At 39.4% G+C, this 22,363-nt stretch overlaps 1 protein-coding gene across 4 annotated transcripts in view; it reads right to left on the bottom strand.

The window, feature by feature from the left end:
* LOC118935839 (chromatin remodeling regulator CECR2) overlaps positions 1 to 22,363 on the bottom strand; it is a 216,767-nt gene that overhangs the window by 66,238 nt on the left and 128,166 nt on the right. For all 4 annotated transcript variants that reach the window (XR_008993900.1, XM_057492554.1, XM_057492555.1 and 1 more), the window contains exon 2: positions 6,490 to 6,584. Coding sequence is in view for 3 of the 4 variants with exons in the window: in XM_057492554.1 (XP_057348537.1) it covers positions 6,490 to 6,584 (95 nt within the window). In the remaining variant the exon portion in view is untranslated. The remainder of the gene's footprint in view (positions 1 to 6,489; positions 6,585 to 22,363) is intronic.

Raw genomic sequence — 22,363 nt, forward strand, 5'->3', positions numbered from 1 at the left:
CCCAGTTTCCCAGCCATAACGGACACCTGAAAGTAGATTCTTAATAGAACAAATAGTTGAGATACCATGTTTGACTCTCTGAAATGTACAAGCTGTAACATCACAACCCCTGCTTAGCACTAGAGGTGAGAGCCTGGAAGACCTGCTTTATCTCAGGTTTCTAAGAGTCGGCTCTATAATTCTGTTCTATATAGCAATGTAACAGCATTGGATTAAAGATGACAGCATGACAGGTGAGACAAGAGGCCTCCTCCTAAAACCACATATAATACAAAAATATAAAATTAATACAACTAATCCTAAAAGAGCAACAGGAAGAAGGCTGCGCCACACTGCATAGACCTGGAGAAAAGAATAGACTTCACCGAACAGGGTAACATACCAAAGCCGTGACCCGGTGGGACCCAAGCCCTACCCCAACCCCAGCTCACAGGTGGGTAGAAAAGAAATGGAGCGGGGAGGGAGTGGAGGCCTGGGACTGCTGAACACCTAGCTCTGGAAGCACGAACCAACATTGCATGGTGCTCTGGTGATTAGTGGGGTTGGAAAGCTAAGACAGGTGGAATATCTGGAAAGACTGGGATTCCAGCCCCTTGTGGAAAACAAGGTTCCATATCCAGCTGCTCTGGGACAAAAGAAAGGGGGGCACTCTGAGAGACTTCCTAACAGCAAGAGGGCTACTAAAGGGGCAAGGATTACACAGAGCTTACTGCTCAGGAGAAAGGACTGGCAGACAAAACTGTCCAGACACACTCTGCCCAGCAGGTTGGGAACTTTCAGGAGCTACAGGCGCTCCATCCTCCTGGGTACACACATAGGTGCAAGGCCCCCCACCATGATACACAGCCTGCTGCACATTCCTCCCAGACAGCCTGCACCTGGCTCACAAACTGACAAACCCTGCCCTGGCGTCAGGCCAGCCAGAGGGAAGCCCTGCCTATGGCAACTACAAATGCAAAGCACAGAGGCTCACACCTGTGTGTTCAGCCACTGGTTCTGGCAGTGGAGACCGGTACTGCAGCTGAGAAGCAGGAAACAGCTCTTTCTTCCCCCCAGACATCAATACCACTCCCCTGAGACCCCAGACACAGCACCTGGGGCCAAGCAGCTCCAGAGAGTAGAGCTTCTGGGCACTAGAGGGCGCCACATACAAATATGAAGCATCAAAGGAACCTGGTTCAAACAAAACTCCCTCAAACACCTGAAAAAGGATCAAGTGAAACTGACCTCATCAATCTTCCTGAACAAAATAAAAATCATAAACATGCTCATAGAGGTAGACAAAAAATATTCAAGAACTCAGGAACTAATTCCAGTCAGAAACCAATAATTACAGAATTCAATGGAAGGTTTTAAAAGATTAGATATGGTGGGGGAGATAATAAATGAAATAGAAATTAGAGAGGAGGAATACAAAGAAGCTGAGGCACAGAGAGAAAAAAGATCTCTCGGAATGAAAGAATATTGAGAGAACTGTGTGACCAATCCAAACGGAACAATGTTTGTATTATAGATAACAGAAGAATAAGAGAGACAAAAAGGGATAGAAAGCGTTACTGAGGAGGTTATTGTTGAAAACTTCCCCAACCTGGGGAAGGACATAGTCTCTCAGGCCATGGAGGTGCACAGACCTCCCAACACAAGAGATCCAAGAAAGACAACACTGAGACATATAATAATTACAAAGGCAAAGATCAAGGAAAAAGACTATTAAAAACAGCCAGAGAGAGAATTAAGATCACATACAAAACAAAGCCCATCAGGATATCACCAGACTTTTCAGCAGAAACCTTACAGGGAAGAAGGAAGTGGCATGATTTATTTAATGCAATAATACAGAAGGGCCTCGAACCAAGAATAAGCTATCCAGAAAGATTATCATTTAAATTTGAAGGAGGGATTAAACAATTTCCACATAAGCAAAAGCTGAGAGAATTTACCTCCTACAAACCATCTCTACAGTATTTTGGAGGGACTGCTATACAAGGAAGTGTTCCTAAGGCTAAATAGCTGTCACCAGACATAATAAAGAAACCAGTTTTAGAACAGTTAATTACTAAGCAAATGCAAAATTAAATCAATAACCCTCAAAGTCAGTAAAGGGACAAAGAGTACAGAACATGATATCTAATATATAAAGAATGGAGGAGGAAGAAAAAGGAGGAGAAAAAAAAGAGAGAACCATCAGATTGTGTTTGTAATAGCATACTGAGTTAAGACTCTTAGACAGTAAGGAAGTTACCCTTGAACCTTTGATAACCGTGAATCTAAAGCCTGCAATGGCAATAAGTACATACCTATAGATAACCACCCTAAATGTAAATGGACTGAATGCACCAATCAAAAGACATAGAGTCAGTGAATGGATAAAAACAAGACCCATCTATATGCTGCCTACAAGAGACTCACTTCAAACCCAAAGACATACAGAGACTAAAAGTGAAGGAATAGAAAAAGATACTTCATGCAACTAATGGGGAGAAAACAGCTGGAGTTGCAGTGCTTGTATCAGACAAAGTAGACTTCAAAACAAAGAAAGTCACAAGAGACAAAGAAGGACATTACATGATGATAAAGGGGTCAATACATCAAGAGGATATAACCATTATAAATATCTATGCACCCAACACAGGAGCACCTATATATGTGAAACAAGTACTAACAGAATTAAAGGGGGAAATAGAATGCAATGCATTCATTCTAGGAGACTTCAACACTCCACTCACTCCAAAGGACAGATCAACCAGACAGAAAACAAGTAAGAAGATAGAGGCTTTGATCAACACATTAGAACAGATGTAAGTAACAGAAATCTACAGAACTCTACACCCAAAAGCAGGAGAATATACATTCTTCTCAAGTGCACATGGAACCTTTTCAAGAAGAGATCATATACTAGGCCACAAAGAAGAGCTTCAGTAAATTCAAAAAGACTGAAATTGTACCTATCAGCTTCTCAGCACACAAAGGTATGAAACTAGAAATAAATTATGCAAAGAAAATGAAAAATCCCATGAAGACATGGAAGCTTAACAATATGCTTCTAAATAACCAATGGATCACTGACCAAATAAAAACAGAGATCAAGCAATACTCGGAGACAAATGACAACAATAATTTAACACTGCAAAATCTGTTGGAGGCAGTGAAGGCCATGCTAAGAGGAAGTATACTGCAATACAGGCCTACCTCAGGAAAGAAGAACAATCCCATATGAACAGTCTAACTCACAATTAACAAAACTAGAAAAAGAAGAACAATGAGGCCCAAAGTCAGTAGGAGAAACGTAATAAAGAGCATAAATAAATAAAATTGAGAAGAATAAAATAGAATCAATAAAAGCAGGAGCTTTCAAGAAAATTAAGAAAATCGATAAACCCTTAGCCAGACTTATCAAGAAAAAAAGAAAGTCTACATGCATAAACAGAATCAGATATGAGGAAAGAAAAATAACTACGTATGCCACAGAAATACAAAGAATTAGGAGAGAATACTATGAAAAATTATATGCTAACAAACTGGATAACCTAGAAGAAATGAACAACTTTTTAGAAAAATACAACCTTCCAAGGCTGACCCAGAAGGAAACAGAAAATCTGAACAGACTGATTAGCAGCAATGAAATTGAACTGGTAATCAAAAAACTACCTAAGAAAAAACTTCTGTACCAGATGGGCTTCACTGCTGAATTTTATCAAACATTTAGTGAAGACCTAATACCCATTCTCTTTAGTTCTCCAAAATGTAGAAGAGGGAATACTTCTAAACTCAATTGTGTGAAGCCAGCATCACTCTAACATCAAAACCAGGCAAAGACACCACAAAAAAAAAGAAAATTACAGACCAATATCCCTGAAGAACATAGATGCAAAAATATTCAACAAAATAATAGCAAACCAAATTCAAAAATACATAAAAAGATCATTCATCATGAACAAGTAGGATTAATTTTCAGGGATGGAAGGATGATACAATATTAGAAAATCCATCAACACTATCCAGTACATCAACATAAAGAAGTACAAAAACCACATGATCATCTCCACAGATGCCGAAAAACCATTTGACAAAATTCAACATTCATTCATGATAAAAACTTTCAACAAAATGGGTATAGAGGTCAAGTACCCCAACATAATAAAGGCCATAAATGACAAACCCACAGCCAACATCATACGTAACAGTGAGAAGCTGAAAGCTTTTCCTTTAAGATCAGGAACAAGACAAGGATGCCCACTCCACTTTCATTCAACACAGTTCTGGAGGTCCTTGCAATGGCAATCAGACAAAGAAATAAAAGGCATAAAGATTGGTAAGGAAGAAGTTAAACTGTCACTGTTTGCAGATGACATGAAATTGTACATAGAAAACCCTAACGAATCCACTCCAAAATGACTAGATGTAATATCTGAATTCAGCAAATTTGCGGGATACAAAATTAATACAGAAATCTGTTGCATTCCTATCCACTAACAATAAACTAGCAGAAAGAGAAATCAGGAAAACAATTCCATTCACAATTGCATCAAAAAGAATAAAATACCTAGGAATAAACCTAACCAAGGAAATGAAAGACCTATACTCTGAAAACTACAAGACACTTATGAAAGAAATTTAAGAAGATACCAGTAAATGGAAACACATCCCGTGCTCATGGATAGGAAGAATTAATATTGTCAAAATAGCCATCCTGACTAAAGCATTTTACAGATTCAATGCAATTCCTATCAAAATACCAAAAGCATTCTTCAATGAATTAGAGCAAATTGTTCTAAAATTCATATGGAACCACAAAAGTCCTCAAATAGCCAAAGCAATCCTGAGAAGGAAAAATAAAGCAGGGAGGATTATGCTCCCCAGCTTCAAGTTCTACTACAAAGCCTCAGTAATGAAGACAATTTGGTACTGGCATAAGAACAGACCCATAGACCAATGGAACAGACTAGAGAGCCCAGATATAAACCCAACCATACATGTTCAATTAATAAATGATAAGGGAGCTGTGGACATACAATGGGGAAATGACAGTCTCTTCAACAACTGGTGTTGGCAAAACTGGATAGGTACATGCAAGAGAATGAAACTGGATTATTTTTTAACCCCATACACAAAAGTAAACTTGAAATGGATCACAGACCTGAATGTAAGTCATGAAACCATAAAACTCTTAGAAAACAACATAGGCCAAAATTTCGTGAATATAAACATGAGCAACTTTTTCCTGAATGCATCTCCTCAAGCAAGGGAAACAAAAGGAGAAATGAACATGTGGGATTACATCAAACTAAAAAGTTTCTGTACAGCAAGGGACACCATCAACAGAACAAAAAGGCATCCTAGAGTATGGGAGAATATATTTGTAAGCAACATATCCAGTAAGGGCTTAACATCCAAAATATGTAAAAAACTCACATGGCTCAAAAACCAATAAGCAAATAATGCGATTAAAAAATGGATGGACGATATGAACAGACAATTCTCCAAAGAAGAAATTCAGATGGCCAACAGGTACATGAAATGATGCTCCACATCGCTAATTATCAGAGAAATGTAAATAAAGCCACATGAGATATCATCTCACACCAGGTAGGATGGCCAGTATCAAAAAGACTAAGAACAACAAATGCTGGTGAGGATGCGGAGAAAGGGGAACCCTCCCACACTGCTGATGGGGATGTAAGCTAGTTCAACCATTGTGGAAAGCAATATGGAAGGTTCCTCAAAAAACTAAAAATAGAAATACCATTTGACCTGGGAATTCCACTCTAAGGAATTTCCCAAAGAATGTAATTTCTTAGAGTCAAAAAGACACATGCACCCCTATGTTTACTGCAGCACTATTTATAATAGCCAAGATATGGAACAACCTAAGTGTCCATCAGTATGAATGGATAAAGAAGATGTCGTACATATTCACAGTGGAATACTATTAAGCCATAAGAAACAAATCCTACCATTTGCAACAACATGGATGGAGGTAACAATTTGCTCCAAATTTCTATGCAACTTAAATGTATTGGAGTGCCATTTGCTTGGCAGTTCCAGTGTTAGGGAGCCTAGAACCTCCATGTTAGAAAGTACTCTGCTCGTTTTGTGAGCAACAGAGGATACTGAAGTGGCAGAAATGCAGCAAAATCTAGTTACCTAGTTTTAATTTGTCTGACAACATTTTACCAGTACTTCTAACAAAAATCAGAAAGGAAGGAATATGCTGAGAGGAAGTATTTCCACACTTGAATATTACCTGGTGGATGCAAGAGTAAGGGATATAGATTAGTAAGAGTGAAATAAACTCACAGATTATAATAAAATTAAATCTCAGCTGGTGAAGGGGCCAAACACAGGGCTTGGGAATCCATTTGTAAACTCAGTCTACACTGTTATGTACTGGCTAATGATCAGCTCTGGTTTCTTACAGGAGATAATGAAACATCACAATGACTGGTTAATCAGTTCTCTCTCCATGACATACTTCGTAGGATTACTCACGTGATATCTCTGCGTTGATAGCAGCCCTGAAGCAGGCAGGCAATCAGGTCGCTGATAAACTCTACATCATCTCTGTGAAGAGCTGCTTCTAACTCCTAAGAAAGCGAAGGAAAGAGACACTGAGAGATCCAACACAGACAGGCATTTCTTAGAATTCACCTCCCCTTCTGTCTGTCCGTTCCTCCCTCAGCCCTCCAAGCAACAGAATGGTCAGTGTAGCCAAAATTCCTGGCCATGGATCCATGCTGCCCTTCCTCCCACAAGTAGCGCTAGAAGAGCAGCCAGAATCTAGCTTTCTGTTTTTCCGTAGGTTTATTTCTCCCATTGCTCCTCACTAAGCTCCATCCCTTCTGTCTGCATGCTTCAAGAATCTCACTTGTACCTCTTTCTATAAGTCAATACTGGTTGTATAATTACCAAGGAGCTTAACATAAATGTACTGTAATGCTTTCTATTTTAATGGCAAGAGAATAGGCAGCAAATATATAATTTATTAGAAAGCAATCTTCATTTACTTATCAGTTTCAGCCTGTAAACCACTTGAACAGTTTTTAAATAACAACTGTATTTTCGGGGAAAAAGAGCATCGATAGTAAGCAAAATGGCAAATTTTTATTTTGAGGACACTCCACCTACATGACTGATGACAGAAGATTGCTAGAATGGAGAGGAATCTTACATTATCTGGAGAGAAGTGAGGTATGTCTACGTTAATGGTCTAGTTCTAGGTGAGTTGTATCTGCTTTCCTTGGGGGGTTCAGGCAGACAATGCCAAAGATTTAGCTTGTCTTAGCATAGGATTCTAAATAAAGATTAGTTGAGAGGAAGGACTGGGACAAAAAGTGACAGTAGGACATGTCTCTTCTCAGTCTTCCATAATACACCAGTATTTTCTGAGACGATGGAATGTTTCTAATAATCAACTCTTGTGACGCAAAGTTTGCTTCATTCTTCCAACCAGGATGCCATCTATCTTCTGCACCCAAGTCCTTCTGCAAGGGTCTGCTATGCTTATGGCCTGACTAGCTCATAATCTGATCTATAATTCACAGAAAACCCAAACTTTCGAGGCTCTTATTAACGGTTCTGAAAGCATGAGATGTGCATAAAATACAATTCCTGACCTTCAAACCAATTACACTGAAGAGAGCAGTGCGCTTCTAACTATAAAAACAGTCAAGTTCTTCTGTAAACTATTTTAATTTTCTCATTCATTATTTCACTTTTAAATTCCTAAGTTTATAAGCACTTATCCTAAAAACCTCACAGGACAATGAATTGCTAAGTTTAGTAAATGACACAAATAAAATACAAGCTACCCTGAGGCAGGTCACCTGAAAAGTTGGGTATCTTATACTGACTGCCCTGACACCCAGGTGAATGAAACTTAAAATTCAAAGACAAGGCTCAAGCCTGAAAACATTTTGCTTGCCTTAAATACAAATTTGGGGATTATTAACACTTCTAGAGCAATGGTTCTTATTCTTTTTATTAATTCCTGACTTCTTTTCTACATTCTTATTAGGGATCATTCAGGAAAATCAAGAAACCCTGCCAACCAGACATTAACTGAATTCTAGGATCTGAACTATAATTGGTCGGAGTTCATTCTACAAATATTTACTGGTCACTCACCCTGTGTAAGACAACATAGTACTTCCTACGCACTGGGTAGCTTCGTTTAGTTAGGAGATAAGATAGTACAAAAAAAGACAGACAAAATAATTAGCACTATTACGTAGAGAAAAGGTGCTCCAGGTGCTCCAGGACTGAGAAGAAAAGGACTGCATTGGCTGTGGGAAGCCAGGGCTGATTTCATGAAGATGGTGGCACCCCAGGGGAAAATTACGACCATGTAACAACGGGAGAGAGGCAGGGCATAACCAGGTGCAGGGAACAACACGAGCAAAGGCACCATGAGGATATTATCTTCAGATTAACTCTTCCGTAGATTGAGAGGGGAGTAACATGAGCCAAGATTGATAGCCGATACTGACCACCAGGCCTTTCTTTGGAAGACAGTGGAGATCCACCACAGTGATTTTTATAGAGGAGAGGCCCAGTGAGATTAATCTAGCTGCTGTAGATGTAAAATAAATTCTTGTGGCAGAGGGGAAGGGAGGTGATGTTAAACACAAGCAACAGTCCAGCATAAAGGTTCTGAAGGACATACCAAATGAGAGAAACAGCAGGAATGGACAAACATGAACTCAAATTCTGACAGAAGTAAAAGAGAGGCAAATCAAGGGAAGATCTAAATGGCTCATGTTTTGAGCCTGGTCACTGGGCAAGATTCTGAAGTGAGTGAAGACTGACCTCTGGAAGCAAAGTCCCAGGTCATCTCACTCGATAGATAAGCTGGAATTTCTGAATAGCAGAACTGGAAGGTAGACTACACACCATATTATTTCAACTCTCTCAATTTAAAGATAAACAAACTAGGTCCAGAAAGTTTAACTGACCTCTTCTACTGCACCCAGTGAAATGAGTGACAGAGCAGAGTGAAATCCATCTCACCCAGTCCAGTGCTCTTCCCACTGGCTCATGCTCTCCTGGGGAGGTCTGAGGGTTTCACAGCCACTGCCAACACCCGCACCTCATCACTTCTCTGAGCACACAGACCATTCTCCTGTGCCAAGAGAGACCCCTTCCCTCCTCCCCTCTACCAAGCCATACTGGGATACTTCACACACGGTGACACATTTCTACTGATGTCTGTCCCTTTTCCCCCAGTGTACATTAAGGGCACACTGCAATTCTGATTAAAGGTGCTGTAGCCTGCATTAACTGGTGCTTCCTAGTGCTTTCTTTCTTCTTCTTTTTTTTTGGTGTACAATTTATCTATCTATCTATCTATCTATCTATCTATCTATCTATCTATCTATCTATTATTTTGGTATCATTAATCTACAATTACATGAAGAACATTATGATTACTAGGCTCCCTCCTTCACCAAGTCCCCCCCACATACCCTTTCAGTCACTGTCCATCAGCGTAGTAAGATGCTGTAAAATCACTACTTCTCTGTGTTGCACAGCCCTCCCTGTGCCCCCCCACATTATACATGCTAATCGTAATGCCCCCTTTATTTTTCCCCGCCCTTGTCCCTCCCTTCCCACCCATCCTCCCCAGTCCCTTTCCCTTTGGTAACTATTAGTCCATTCTTGGGTTCTGTGATTCTGCTGCTGTCTTGTTCCTTCAGTTTTCCTTTGTTCTTATACTCCACATATGAGTGAAATCATTTGGTACTTGCCTTTCTCCACCTGGCTTATTTCACTGAGCATAATACCCTCTAGCTCCATCCATGTTGTTGCAAATGATAGGATCTGGTTTTTTCTTACGGCTGAGTAATATTCCATTGTGTATATGTACCACATCTTCTTTAGCCATTCATCTACTGATGGACACTTAGGTTGCTTCCATATCTTGGCTATTGTAAACAGTGCAGTGATAAACATAGGGGTGCATCTGTCTTTTTCAAACTGGGCTCCTGCATTCTTAGGGTAAATACCTAGGAGTGGAATTCCTGGGTCAAATGGTATTTCTATTTTGAGCTTTTTGAGGAACCTCCATACTGCTTTCCACAATGGTTGAATTAATTTTCATTTCCACCAGCAGTGTAGGAGGGTTCCCCTTTCTCCACAACCTCGCCAACATTTGTTGTTTGTCTTTTGGATGATGGCAATCCTTACTGGTGTGAGGTGATATCTCATTGTGGTTTTAATTTGCATTTCTCTGATGACAAGCGATGTGGAGCATCTTTTCATGTGTCTGTTGGCCATCTGAATTTCTTCTTTAGAGAACTGTCTATCTAGCTCCTCTGCCCATTTTTTAATTGGATTATTTGCTTTTTGTTTTTTGAGGCTTCCTAGTGTTTTCAAAGAGCAAAAGTATAAAATTCAAGTATGAGAAGGGCCACATTTGAAGTGGTATAAACTGGGAAGGCTTTAACCAAGGAGGGTACAAAGGGAAGTCTGTCACAGATCACTGTGTGGGTGTGCCAAGATTTCTTGAAGCCGCAGGACACACATGGATCACTTCTATTCAGTAATACGTAATTAAAAACATTAACCTTATAAAACAATTATTTAGATTTAGAGCAAAATCTGCACTAATTTTTTAGCTAAGATTCCTAGAAAATGTTCTTCATACAAGAACAAGTTCAAGCTATGCTAATTGCCTTTCTTTTCCTCCCACCCACATTCTCTTCCGGCTTAGGTGGAAATGGTTGACAAGAGTGTCTCTCCATCATTGTCACTAGTTGTTTAATTTCTACAGATAAGTTTGTCCTCTGAGGAGGCAAAAATATAACACCGTAGCAATAGTTTCACTGAAATGTCCTTTCTGTTCTGTTTTCTTCCCCAGGGCCCTACCTATAACATTTGCACAGAAGTTAGCAAATAGTAGGTGGTCAAAATAACTAAAAAAACACAAAAAACAAAAAACCACACATATAGTTCACCTACCATATGTCAGACAATACAGATACAAAAGTGAGTAACAACATCTCAGTAAGTTTATGGACAGACAGAAGGGAGAAAGTGGAGAGGAAATGAGGGGTGAGGGAAGGCTAAAATGTAAGCCAATAATGGGAAATTTTCTACTGTGTTCACTGCTGTCTCCCTAGTAGAAAAATGCCTGATGCAGAGTAGATATTCAAATATTTTCTAGACTGAACGATAGCCAAGAATTATGAAACAATGCAGTAACTGCTATAATAAATACACGAAGTTGTATAGAAAAATAGGAAAAATGAGAGAAACATGGAGTAAGGCTTTGCCAAGGAGGTAAGGTTTGCACAGCGCCTTGAAGGGAGACTCCCACCTGCAGAGGAATGGTGAGGAGCATGGAAGTACCAAATGCTTTCCCCAAATTGCAGGTGGTAGTTAGACAACAGCAGACAGGACAGGCCTATTCCCTGAGGACCTTCTCTGAAAACCACCCAGAAGAGTATGGATTTGACTTCATAGGCAATTAAGTCTGACTAAGGAAAATGAAATGATCAGATCACCTAGAATAGTTCTGTAGGCAGCATGCAGCATGACTGGGAGGAATGTCAGAGGTGGGGACCACACTGCAGCCTCTGCTTAACCTGAAATTTTTGGAAGCACAGCACCCCAAGCCCCACCACAGAGTTACTGAAACCAGAAATCTGCATTTTAACAAGAGCCCCATGATTCGTGTGCATGTATGGTACGGGAAATGCTAAGTCTAGAGGATAAAAAGTCAGAAATTGCAATAAATGAAGCAGCAGCTGTGGGAATAGAGAAGGGAAGGATTTGAGAACTTGTGGGAGATGAATAAATGATGGTTTTGTGAACAAAAGACATCAATATAATTACCAAAAGAAATGAAATAATGCCATGGGCATAAAATAAAATATATGAGAACTCTCAAAAATCAACTTCATCTGACATGACTCCGAATTAAATCCTTACACCGCAACCAAGTCAAATGATAATCTTAAGAACAGCCAAAGAAAGCCCCATGTTTATCTAGAAACATGAGCATTAATATATGATTATAACAAATCATGCAGACCAAGTTTGGTCATCAGTGTCTGTGGTTACAGTTCTTGTCTCACTCAAGGTCTGAAACCCGTTGAAATGTATTAGAGAATTAAGCATAATCCAGATATACGGGTAAACCACTAAGCTGTCTACTCAAATGCAAGATCAGTTGTCAATTGAGTCATCAGCTCCTTACCAAAGATGTTATTTCTACTCAGAAACCCGTAAGAATGTGAGGACATATCATGAAATTTCCAGTAGCATTCTCCAGACAGTATCACCTGCCAGTATCCTATTACTGTTCCCAGTCATCAAGAAGAATTACACAGGCTGAAGACCTTCAGTGACAAAAACCGAGTAAGAATGCAAAATATGAGTGATTTGGTGTCGATAAAATGAAAGTTCCTATTGCCAGGATTCTCACCTGGCCCTGGCCAGCTAGCTCACTACACATGTGTGGGCAATGAGTCGTTATAGACTATATAAAGAGCTCCACCCAGTGCTCTGGGCGAAATAGTGGCACGGCTACAAGGCTTCAGGAGAGCAGAGCAGAAGCGGGAGTGGTGACAGCACTGAGGGCAGAGGCCCAGAGGACGGCTGTGCGGCCAGAGACCGACTTGCTGCATGCAGACTTGCTCTGAGTCAACGGGATTTTAGTGACTGACCTGCCACCATAGAAATAAAGTTGGGTATAACCTTTTCACCCCAAGAACATTTTACTGTCATTTTCTTTGGTCACACTGAATCTATAGTGAATATGCCTGGGGCTGAAACCCACTGGCAAGACACATGGCCAAAAGATAAAATGTCCTTAAACTCACATTCTACTTACATATAATATAAAATACGTTTTTAAGCTTGAAATTACTAACATCTTCTTAAACTATGGCAGTTAGCAGAAATCAAAATTAGTATATAAACTATATAAAAATATTCTTTTGAAGTCTAAGAACTGTTTATCTAAAAATACATGCCCGATATAGCTGAATTAGTAATGTCTATAGCAAATCTCTTTCATCAACAAACCTAAGGTAACTTTTTACTGTAGATTTTTAAAAATTCCCATGGGTGATGAAGGCAGATGAATGGGTGGGATGCACAGAAATAGATAGTGTTCGGATGCTGTTTTCACAGATGATGACATTACTTATCAATGAGTAAGGGAAACATTTATAGACCAATGATGAGAATGTATCAAGAATGAAGAAATATGATTAATAAAACCTGTGAATCTGAGATTCAAAAAAGAAAAAGTTGTTTAACTGTACTTTCTGCCTGTCTCAGTAACCAGGCTTCAATGGTGATTCAACTGTTTTTCTAGAAAACATTATCAGTAGAAATTGGGGCCTAACATCCCTATCTTAATCTGGAAAAAAAAAATTAGATATATGATCCTATTCTACCCAACTGAGGACAGGCTAAAAAGAATTGGTTAAAAGAAAAAAACAACTCCCTGTGAACCTGGGTTTGTTTTTTCTAGTACAACCATAATCTAATGAGTTACTGACTAAGGAAGGTTGTTACACAGAAGGGTAGAATATCAGGGATGTTGGACCAGCTCTTTCAAGAACTGAGCAGACCTGAATTGTCCCTCAAATGACCTAAGTAAGTATTGAGAGAACTCTGTCAAATAAGTAAAATCCAACTCCTTACCCTTGCCTGCCATTTTACCCATAGAAACTCATTAATCAGTAAGAAAATGGGTCTCAAAATATAAAGTTCCTCTTCAAATGTATTTCTATGCCATTATACTTTGTAGATCAGAAGCTGCCTAGATAATCCACCAAAAAATATGCAGGCCCATGGTGACTTCATGAAGTGACAAAGGTTATTAGGAACTCCCACCCCAACTCCTACCCCAGCTCAGTAGAACTTGAAGAGTAGAAAGAACAGGTGATGGACCCCCTGCAGAGAGAGTAAAGCTATTCGTTTTCACAGCTGTAACTTTTAAACAGAACAGTTTGTATCAAATGAATAAACCAAGGCACACTAACAAGAGGCCTCTGTTTTCACAACCTTATCATGAATAGTTTAAGAGTATTAGAGAAAAACCGCAAAGTAACAGGATAGCAATTTTAATCTGAATAAAAGAACTGGCTTATCAGTTAAACAGTTTTCACTTTTGTGGGTTTCGAATTTGCAAGGTGAAAAATTTCTGGAGTTCTGTTTTACAACAACGTGGTTGTACTTTACTGAGTTGGGGCACTTACAAATGGTTAAGATGGTAAACTTCATGTTACATGTTTTTACCACAGTTTAGGAAAAAAAATCACATTAGAGGTATCTACTTCCAAGGATTTTATAATGATTAAATGAGGCAATGCTTATGAAAGCCAATCAAGCCTGGCGCACAGTAAACGCTCTATTAACACATTAATATTATAATTACTTCATCTTTACACAATGATAGTATGTGTAAAAAAGCAAAGACTGAAGAGACAAAAAGTGATCTTTTCAAAATTAGGCATTTCCTGAACAACAGAAATTAAAATTATTTTAATACATGGTCTACCATTTTCATGAGCCATAAAACTACCTCCAAAGAACTATTTGGAAATCCAAGTTATTCAAAGCTTTACTACTACTTAAATGCCTTCAACCCAGGGCTTAAGACCTAGACTAAGGCAGTAAGGACATCCTTCCAGACAGACCTCCCTTCCCCTCAAATTCTTTCTCCTCCCTTTTCGTATTTCCTTTTCACTGTGAGCACTGAACTGTGAGCACAGAAATCTGAACTTTGCCAAGATGCTCTGGGACAGAAGGGGGTACGGGGGGCAGGAAACTGGCACACAGAAGGGGACCAGCTCTTACTGCCCCCTGTAGTGTCACAGAGTGAAGGTAGGGAGAGCAGGATCTGCCCTCTGTGCAGCTGGCGTCATAACTCAGGAGGGGCAAGTATGTTTGACATCAGTCCCCCATCCTCCTCAAGAACAGGCAGTAGCTGCTGGGAGAAAAACTCAGGACCAAGCAAGGGGAGCAGCTCCAAACACTGATGGGCAACGGGAGAGAGACATACGGCCTTTAGCACACATCTCAGAAAAATATTTACAATTCTTCACTTTAAAACACCCTGCCTTCTTTATAAACACAGATAATTCCCAGACTGGAGATAGCCAACTGACACAGACCCAGTATTACTAAACCCGTTAATGTATAGCAACGACCCACTTCACACCATTTAAAAAGTAACATTACAGGTACTTTTTATTGTTTGACATGCTCCCCATCTCTGTAGAAATTTTCTTTAATCTGCTAAAGAGAGTGGTAAACAGGAAAAGACTTTCTTTTCCTCAACTCTCAAGTAAGGATCAAGATCATAGAGAGTGGCACAATAATTCTTTTGAGTTTACATGACGGGAAAAAAGCCTAAAGAAAAAAGTCATAAATGTTGTATTTGATTTTAGAGGGTTACAAATCTTCCTCATCTGCACAAGGACCAGACGAAATGCAATGTAGTGAGTGTCCCACAGAGATGAGGGCATCCTCTGTGCTGGGCACAGAGCTGTGCACACCCAGAGGAGGTGCAAAGTAGGCCCTCTTGGAGGACCATCCCAGCTGTCATCCAAGAGAGAATGCCTGGACTGTGAGCTTAGAACACAGGGGCAGACAAGAATACCAGCTTCCAGGAGGCACCCCCAGCTTTGGGAGCTGATGCTTTCTGACTTGGTTATTAATCTGCCTGAGCAGGTGTAATGGTGAGGGGTCTGAAATTAGCAATAACAACACTGTCTGTTGGGCAAGCGATTTATCCCAGGAGTCTGCAAAGGCCAGCAGGTCAGCAACAACACCATTCCTCTCAACCATCCATGAAACATCTGTGTCACTGGCTGTGATGTTAGGTAACATGAGAAAGGAAACCAAAAACGGCTCCTCCCCTGAAATATGACTGCTACTGGGAAATATTAGGGTAACTGGGAAATACCAATTATGTCAGTAAATGTGTAAACCTGGAAGAATATGATTTCATGAAAAGGCATAAATTACTAAAACTAGTTCCAGAAGTTTAAAAAAAAAAAAAGTCTCACAAGTTTCATGGATATTCTCCCACAAGAAAATTCCTAGGATACAGAAACAATTCCTGAGCACTGAAAAGATTGGACAGCTTCTCAACATATTCTATGAGGCGACTATCCTGGACAAACATAGCTATGCAGAGAAGAAATCTGGAAAAGTGACTCTTGGCAGACCACACAGAGCCCAGACACCAGGTCGAGAGTCCAGACATTGTCTCCTGGACCAACGCTTTCCAGTTAGGCTGGTGTATTCCTGGGGCTCCACAGTACATTGCCAGAATGTAAGAAACCATTAGGCTAAAATGGCACAGCTTCTACTAAGTTGGTTTTACTTTTTTTCCCACTCTTTTTACTTGTTGCTTAAGATATTTTTTAACATTTACATGCATTAAAAAAATAAAACAGGAGACTTCACCAGAGAGTTTATGTTCAGAGATACTTTAGACTGTAGCTCCTAAGCCTGCAAGGTTCTGCAGTCTTCATTCTCTGCCATTAGGAATTCGCTCACAATTAACTGGAAATTGTTTTCTACCATTGGGGAGCCACTAAAGAACAGGTAATGCTTTTGAACAGGGAAGAGAAAAAATGATCAAACCTAGGAAGTCAATCTGAGTGTGGTTTGCAGGATACACTGTCAGGGAGAGACCCCCAGGTGAGGAGATTCCTGATCTAGTCCAGGAAGAAGTGATTAGGCCTATCCTAGCAGATGACAATAGAAATGGGCAGGATGAGATGAAAGGAGAGAAGCAGCAGATATTTTGCAATTAACTGTATGTGGATTAAAAAAAAGGACAATGAAATTTTAGGTAACAAGTTTTAATCCTGTATCCCCCAACCCAAAATAGAAACTAGGGTGACAAAAGTTGAATGGAGTTTAGGTGGGGCAATAGAGACAACAAAACTTGATGTTGAAGATACAGTCCTAGAAGTTCAAAGTGGGAAATAATCTTGCAATATCCTAAATCCTGTTGTTCCTTCCTGTCTGTGTCCTGGTCTCCTGTGTGAGAATGCCAAAAACGCACATGCACAGAAAATTTTATGTATGACTTCAATGTGTGTGTGGGTCCTTCTGACTAATTCAATCAGTCCACCATATTATGGATGTGTTACAGTGGGAAAGGCATCCCTGGTATCTGAAAACATACCACATACATGCCAGCTCTGTGTTAAGTGCTGGGGATGCAAAGAGAAGAAGTCTACCTTTGGTAGCCTAGGATCTAGAATGGGGGCCAGGCAAAAAGTAACTAGTTTCCATTCAGTGTGATGATTAGCACAGCAGAGATGCAGTCGACATGCTGCAGTGGAGACTGGCAACGGCTGAACGATGGAGCAGGATGCAGCCAGAGCACATAGGTGGTGACAGCAGCACAGTTCTCAGTAAAATGGAGATTCCCTCCAAGAATGAAAAGTTTACAATGAAAACTTAGTAATGACCTGTGCTAAAACCCAAGTATTGCCCAGTGCCTCCAACAAAGTGGTCTAAGAACATTCAGAGAAACTGAAAGATACTACTAACTGGGAACAAGCAGTCTACAAGGTGAATGTGTGACTGGAGATTTTCAGAAATGCTTGATATCCAATCAAGAGAAGTAATCTGGAAAGGAAGGACACATTAGGAATGATCTCATGGTGGAGGGGTGGGTGCAGAAAAATGTTGAACCACTAGGAGACAACCTGTATGCTATCTACAACTGGGAAGGATGTCCCAACATAAAGAATTTGATGGTGTTTATCCAGCCCTATTCTGAAGGAGAGAGAGGCACTAACAACAATTGGTTGTGGGGCAGCAATATTTCATCAGGCCTAAAAGAAATCAAATGAATTCTTTGATTCTCAGCTCCTTGATTTATATATAATAAGTGGTTTTGGTATTAGGAAGATAGTATGTACTGAGGACAGGTGTGAATATAATGATCATGGAAGGTTACCTGTCCAATTTTAAATAAAACAAAATGCTATTCTGCAACTCTGGGCCTATTGACACTGTTAAATTTGAACCTACAAACCTGAGGACGAGAACTGGTAATCATAAAGCACTCACAAATACAGCAAGATATAGGTTAAATGAATGAGAGCACACAGATGATGTTTAGAAAGGGAATACTGTAAACTTAAAATTGGCAAACAGTATGATCTTTTTGTATTGAGGCAAAGATATTTTAGCAGAATTTCTCTCACAAAACAGAGTTATCTTGCATGTAAATACTTAAAGAAATTTCTTCTATTATAAGACACTCACTCAAATGTTTTATTTTTGGATAACAGAAATCAAGGAAGAGATAACAGCCTAAAACAACCTCAGTCAATGCCAGTTTTGGATGCTTACAGAGATCATTTGATAGAATGCATTTTACAAAAAGGCAAAAAACACTTTACAATGATTCAGTATTTGCTTTGCAGGTGTGGGATATCAATTACTGATGTTGAGTGTCACTATAAAATTCACTCTAAATAAAAATGTTTCAGTTATAATCATCATAAATGTACACCTACAGAGTGATTGAAAAACTGTTATCCTGCTATGAAATGAATAGGTGCTCGTGACTTGCTTTAAATATTCTAGAGAACAGCATCAAAAACAGATTAAAAAACTTAAGATGAGAGTGAGGTTGCAGTAGTCTAGCACTGTACTTGAGTTCATTTGCAGTAATGATGAAGAATGGAATTTTCCCAGAAATAAGAATGGAAAAAGCAATTATTTATAAACTTAAAATCTCAAATGTCTATGTAAAAATCCCTAAATTAAAATTTTCCAATACAAATTTGCATTTCATCTGTCACTGGAAGTTTATGTATATATGATTAAGTCAATATTCCCCATATTGAATCATCTCATTGGGAAAATGGAGTATTGCCTTATTTAAGCATGTTATGTAACTTAAACACATTAATAGTACTAAAGGATGACTGAACCAGAATTCCTAGCTCATGCTCTTTCTACTTTACCAAAGGGAGTTCATATGAAGTCAGAGACCATAAAAGTCTGGAAAGGGGAAAAGATATAGAGAATAATATTTTACAATGACCAGATTTCTTCTAAAATGTAGTGTAACTGGACTAAGTTATATCCCTCATTCAACTCCCTAACAGGTAAGATTCGCTACTTATACCCCACTCTATTACCCAACTCCTGTCCAAAATCCCATTACGACCAGTTATTAATACTTAGCTTTCTGGTTCATTAGGTCCCAATCTAAAAGACATCTTTGTAATTTTCAGATTGCTCCTATTTCTGTTTTTTACTTTCATCCTCCAAATACAAACAGATTTGACTAGATCAAACCTGTCAATCACATCCTGCTAGTTTTGGGGGAGGAAGACTGCCAACTTGGTTTTATAACCAAGTTGACTAATAAAACAATCCAAAAATGTCAACTTTATAGCAAGAAAGAGTTAAAGGTAACAAGAAAAAACTGGTAAAGGTCCTTGTTAGGTTTTGGATTCGATTTTGGATTTGATTGAAGAATTTGATGCAAACAACTTGGAGATAGGAAGGCTGATTATGGATATGAAAAGGAAGGGACAAAACCAATGGGATAAAAGGTGGTTATAGTAACACACACATCCTTTGTAAAATATTGCAATATCCTGATGACATTTATATGTAGACCAGACTGCTTTCTCCAGGCCAGGCCAAGACATTAAAAACAAAATAAAGCAAAATGTCTGCTGGAAAGCACTGGTTCACACATCCACTTAAGATTTTTACTGCTTAAAAGTGGAATGAGCATAAAATAAATGTGGTAACGGCCAAAATTAACTAAACTGGCTATGGTAAAAAGGAACCACAGAGCAAAGATATTGTCAAACTTATTTTCAGGTACAACAGCAGACAGTGACCAATGTAGTAAAGTCACTTCTCTGACAATTCTAGAATTGGGAATTTAAAAAACATTATGTGGATACCTTTTAAAACTCATTACTAGTCAAGAAATTTCATCAGCTGGCCTTACGTGATGAAACTCCTGATTATGTGACTCAAACTGATGAAACAGTAGTTCAATTATAATGAAACTGTTCACTAACATGACTGAACCTCAGAGATGGGTAAAAGAAAAACTGCAAAATGTTACCACCAACAGTGATGTAAATTAAGCTTTCTTTCTTTCATTCTACTGCAAGCAAGTCAAATCTCATGGCTTCTTAGCTCTTATGAAAAGTACCTTAAAGCAGGACTTGAATTAGTTATTTCCTCTATCTTAAAAACACATTCCTCTCTTGGCTTCAAACCACTTGCCTCACTGGTAATCCCTTTCCCAATTTTGCAGGTTCCCCTCATCTCCTCTAATACCTCTGACTCCAGCTGAGCTGCTGCCTGTCTTCACTGGACTGATGGTCTACACCACTGTCTTGAGTGCATCCTCAAGACTTTAAATGCCATGTGTTATGCTAATTAATAACCCGTAATTTAGACTATCACACCTCTCCTCACAATTCCAAAGTTGGCTTATCCACGCCAGGTATCTGTACCTGACAGCCTCACTGAGTGTCAAACTGGCATAATAAACTTAACATAACTAAAACTGGACTTTTGATTTTACTTCTCTAACCCTGCTTCCACTTGACATTCCCAGTCTCAGTAAATGTTCATCTTTCCAGTTACTCTGGGAAAAAAAACTTTTAGGTCACCCTCGACTCCTTTTTTCCTCATTGCACATCCAAACTATTAACAATTTTTGTTGACTCTACCTTCAAAGCAGATTCAGAAACCAACCTTTCTTCTACCTTCTCCACTGCTTGGCTTCTATACTGTCTGTTCACATTAACAGCAAGAGAGCCTTCTAATCTTAAATCAGAACGTGTCATTCTGTGTGCAAATGCCTTCCTCAGAATAAAACCTAAAGTTTACACTAGGGCAGGTAAGACCTTACCTTGTATGGTGCCCTGCTGACAGTCCATTATTCCTTACTACTATCCCTCTGCTCAACCCCAGCCCCGCCTCTCACCAGCTCTTTACACATCCTCAGCAGACTCCTTTTTAGCTATTATAAGGGATACTGAATACTGAGAAGCATATTACAAAAACAAAACATCTTATGACTACCCTGAAGTTTGGTCTTCAGTCATTTAACAATTGCCTAGGTCTGGGAAAACTGTTCTCCAAGACTCCAATCAATTAAGTATTCACTAACATAGCAAATACAGGTGTTTCTCTGAGGGAACATTTAACTCACCTATGGGCTTAAAACAAGCTATCCAGAAGTGCTTCTGGGAATCTGAGCAGTGTTGAGGAGTACTGGATGACGAATAAATACACCATATTGAGGATTCTTAATTAAATCCATGTATCTTCTCCATCTCCACTGCGACTGCTCTGCTATGGGTAGGCTTTGTGAATCAACACTTCTCACCTGGATTTTCAAACTGGTCTCCCACTTTCAATACATATTAAACTGACCCACTGCCAAACTAAACTTGCTTGAATTAAATTATTGTCATCTCACTTGTTTAGAAGCCTCCAAAGACGTCCCAAAACTCAACAATTGAGCATGCACTAATTACCATCTGAAGCCCTTCTGAAATAACATCAACTTACATCTTCAATATTCTCTCCCATTAAGATAGAGATCTCATGGAGAACTAACCAGTTATATTTTTCAAAAATAGCAGGTACTTGCTAATCTTATTCCTGTTGTCTTCTGTTCAAATAAGTGTCTTTCCTTTATTTTCACCTGTCTTGCCTGAGGGTTTCAGCCCAAGGCAAATTCACTATAGATTCAATGAGACCAAGAAATGACAACAGAACATTCCTGGAGTAAAAGCGTTCATACCCAGCTTTATTCTCCAGGCAGTAGGTCGAACACTAAAATCACATCTGCACCCAGCAGTCTGCAGGTCTGTAATGCACCTGCCTCTACCTTGCCAAGAGCATTGGGTGGAGCTCTTAATATAGTGGCATAGTCAATAATAGCTTATTGCATATGGATGTGGAAGCAGTAGCCTAGCAGGAGACCAATTACATCATCAAGTAGTTTTGGTTCAGGTGAGGATCCGGGCCATAGGAACTTCCATTTCCCCTCCACACACCACCTAATCCAATCAAAGGGGACAAGTGTGGCAAAAACATCTGAAACACTGATTTTTTGCATATTCTGGTATACACAGGCTTGCCTGTGAGAAAGGCTGGCCTGAGTCCCTAACAGGTCTACAAACTGAAGACTGCTAACATTGTTTTCACTGGACAAACTGTTTTATTGATTATGAGAGGCCCCAAATTCTTGTGCCCAGGAGTTTCAAGAGGGGCTAAGTCTCCCAAATGATGGTAAATTAAGAACCCTTATCCAAAACAGGAAGTATGGAAGGGGGTGGGGGGATTATAAGGAGTATGCTGTTTAATTTTCTACCCAAGG

This window comes from Manis pentadactyla, chromosome 14 (genome assembly GCF_030020395.1).
Source record: "Manis pentadactyla isolate mManPen7 chromosome 14, mManPen7.hap1, whole genome shotgun sequence".
Taxonomy (NCBI): Eukaryota; Metazoa; Chordata; class Mammalia; order Pholidota; family Manidae; genus Manis; species Manis pentadactyla.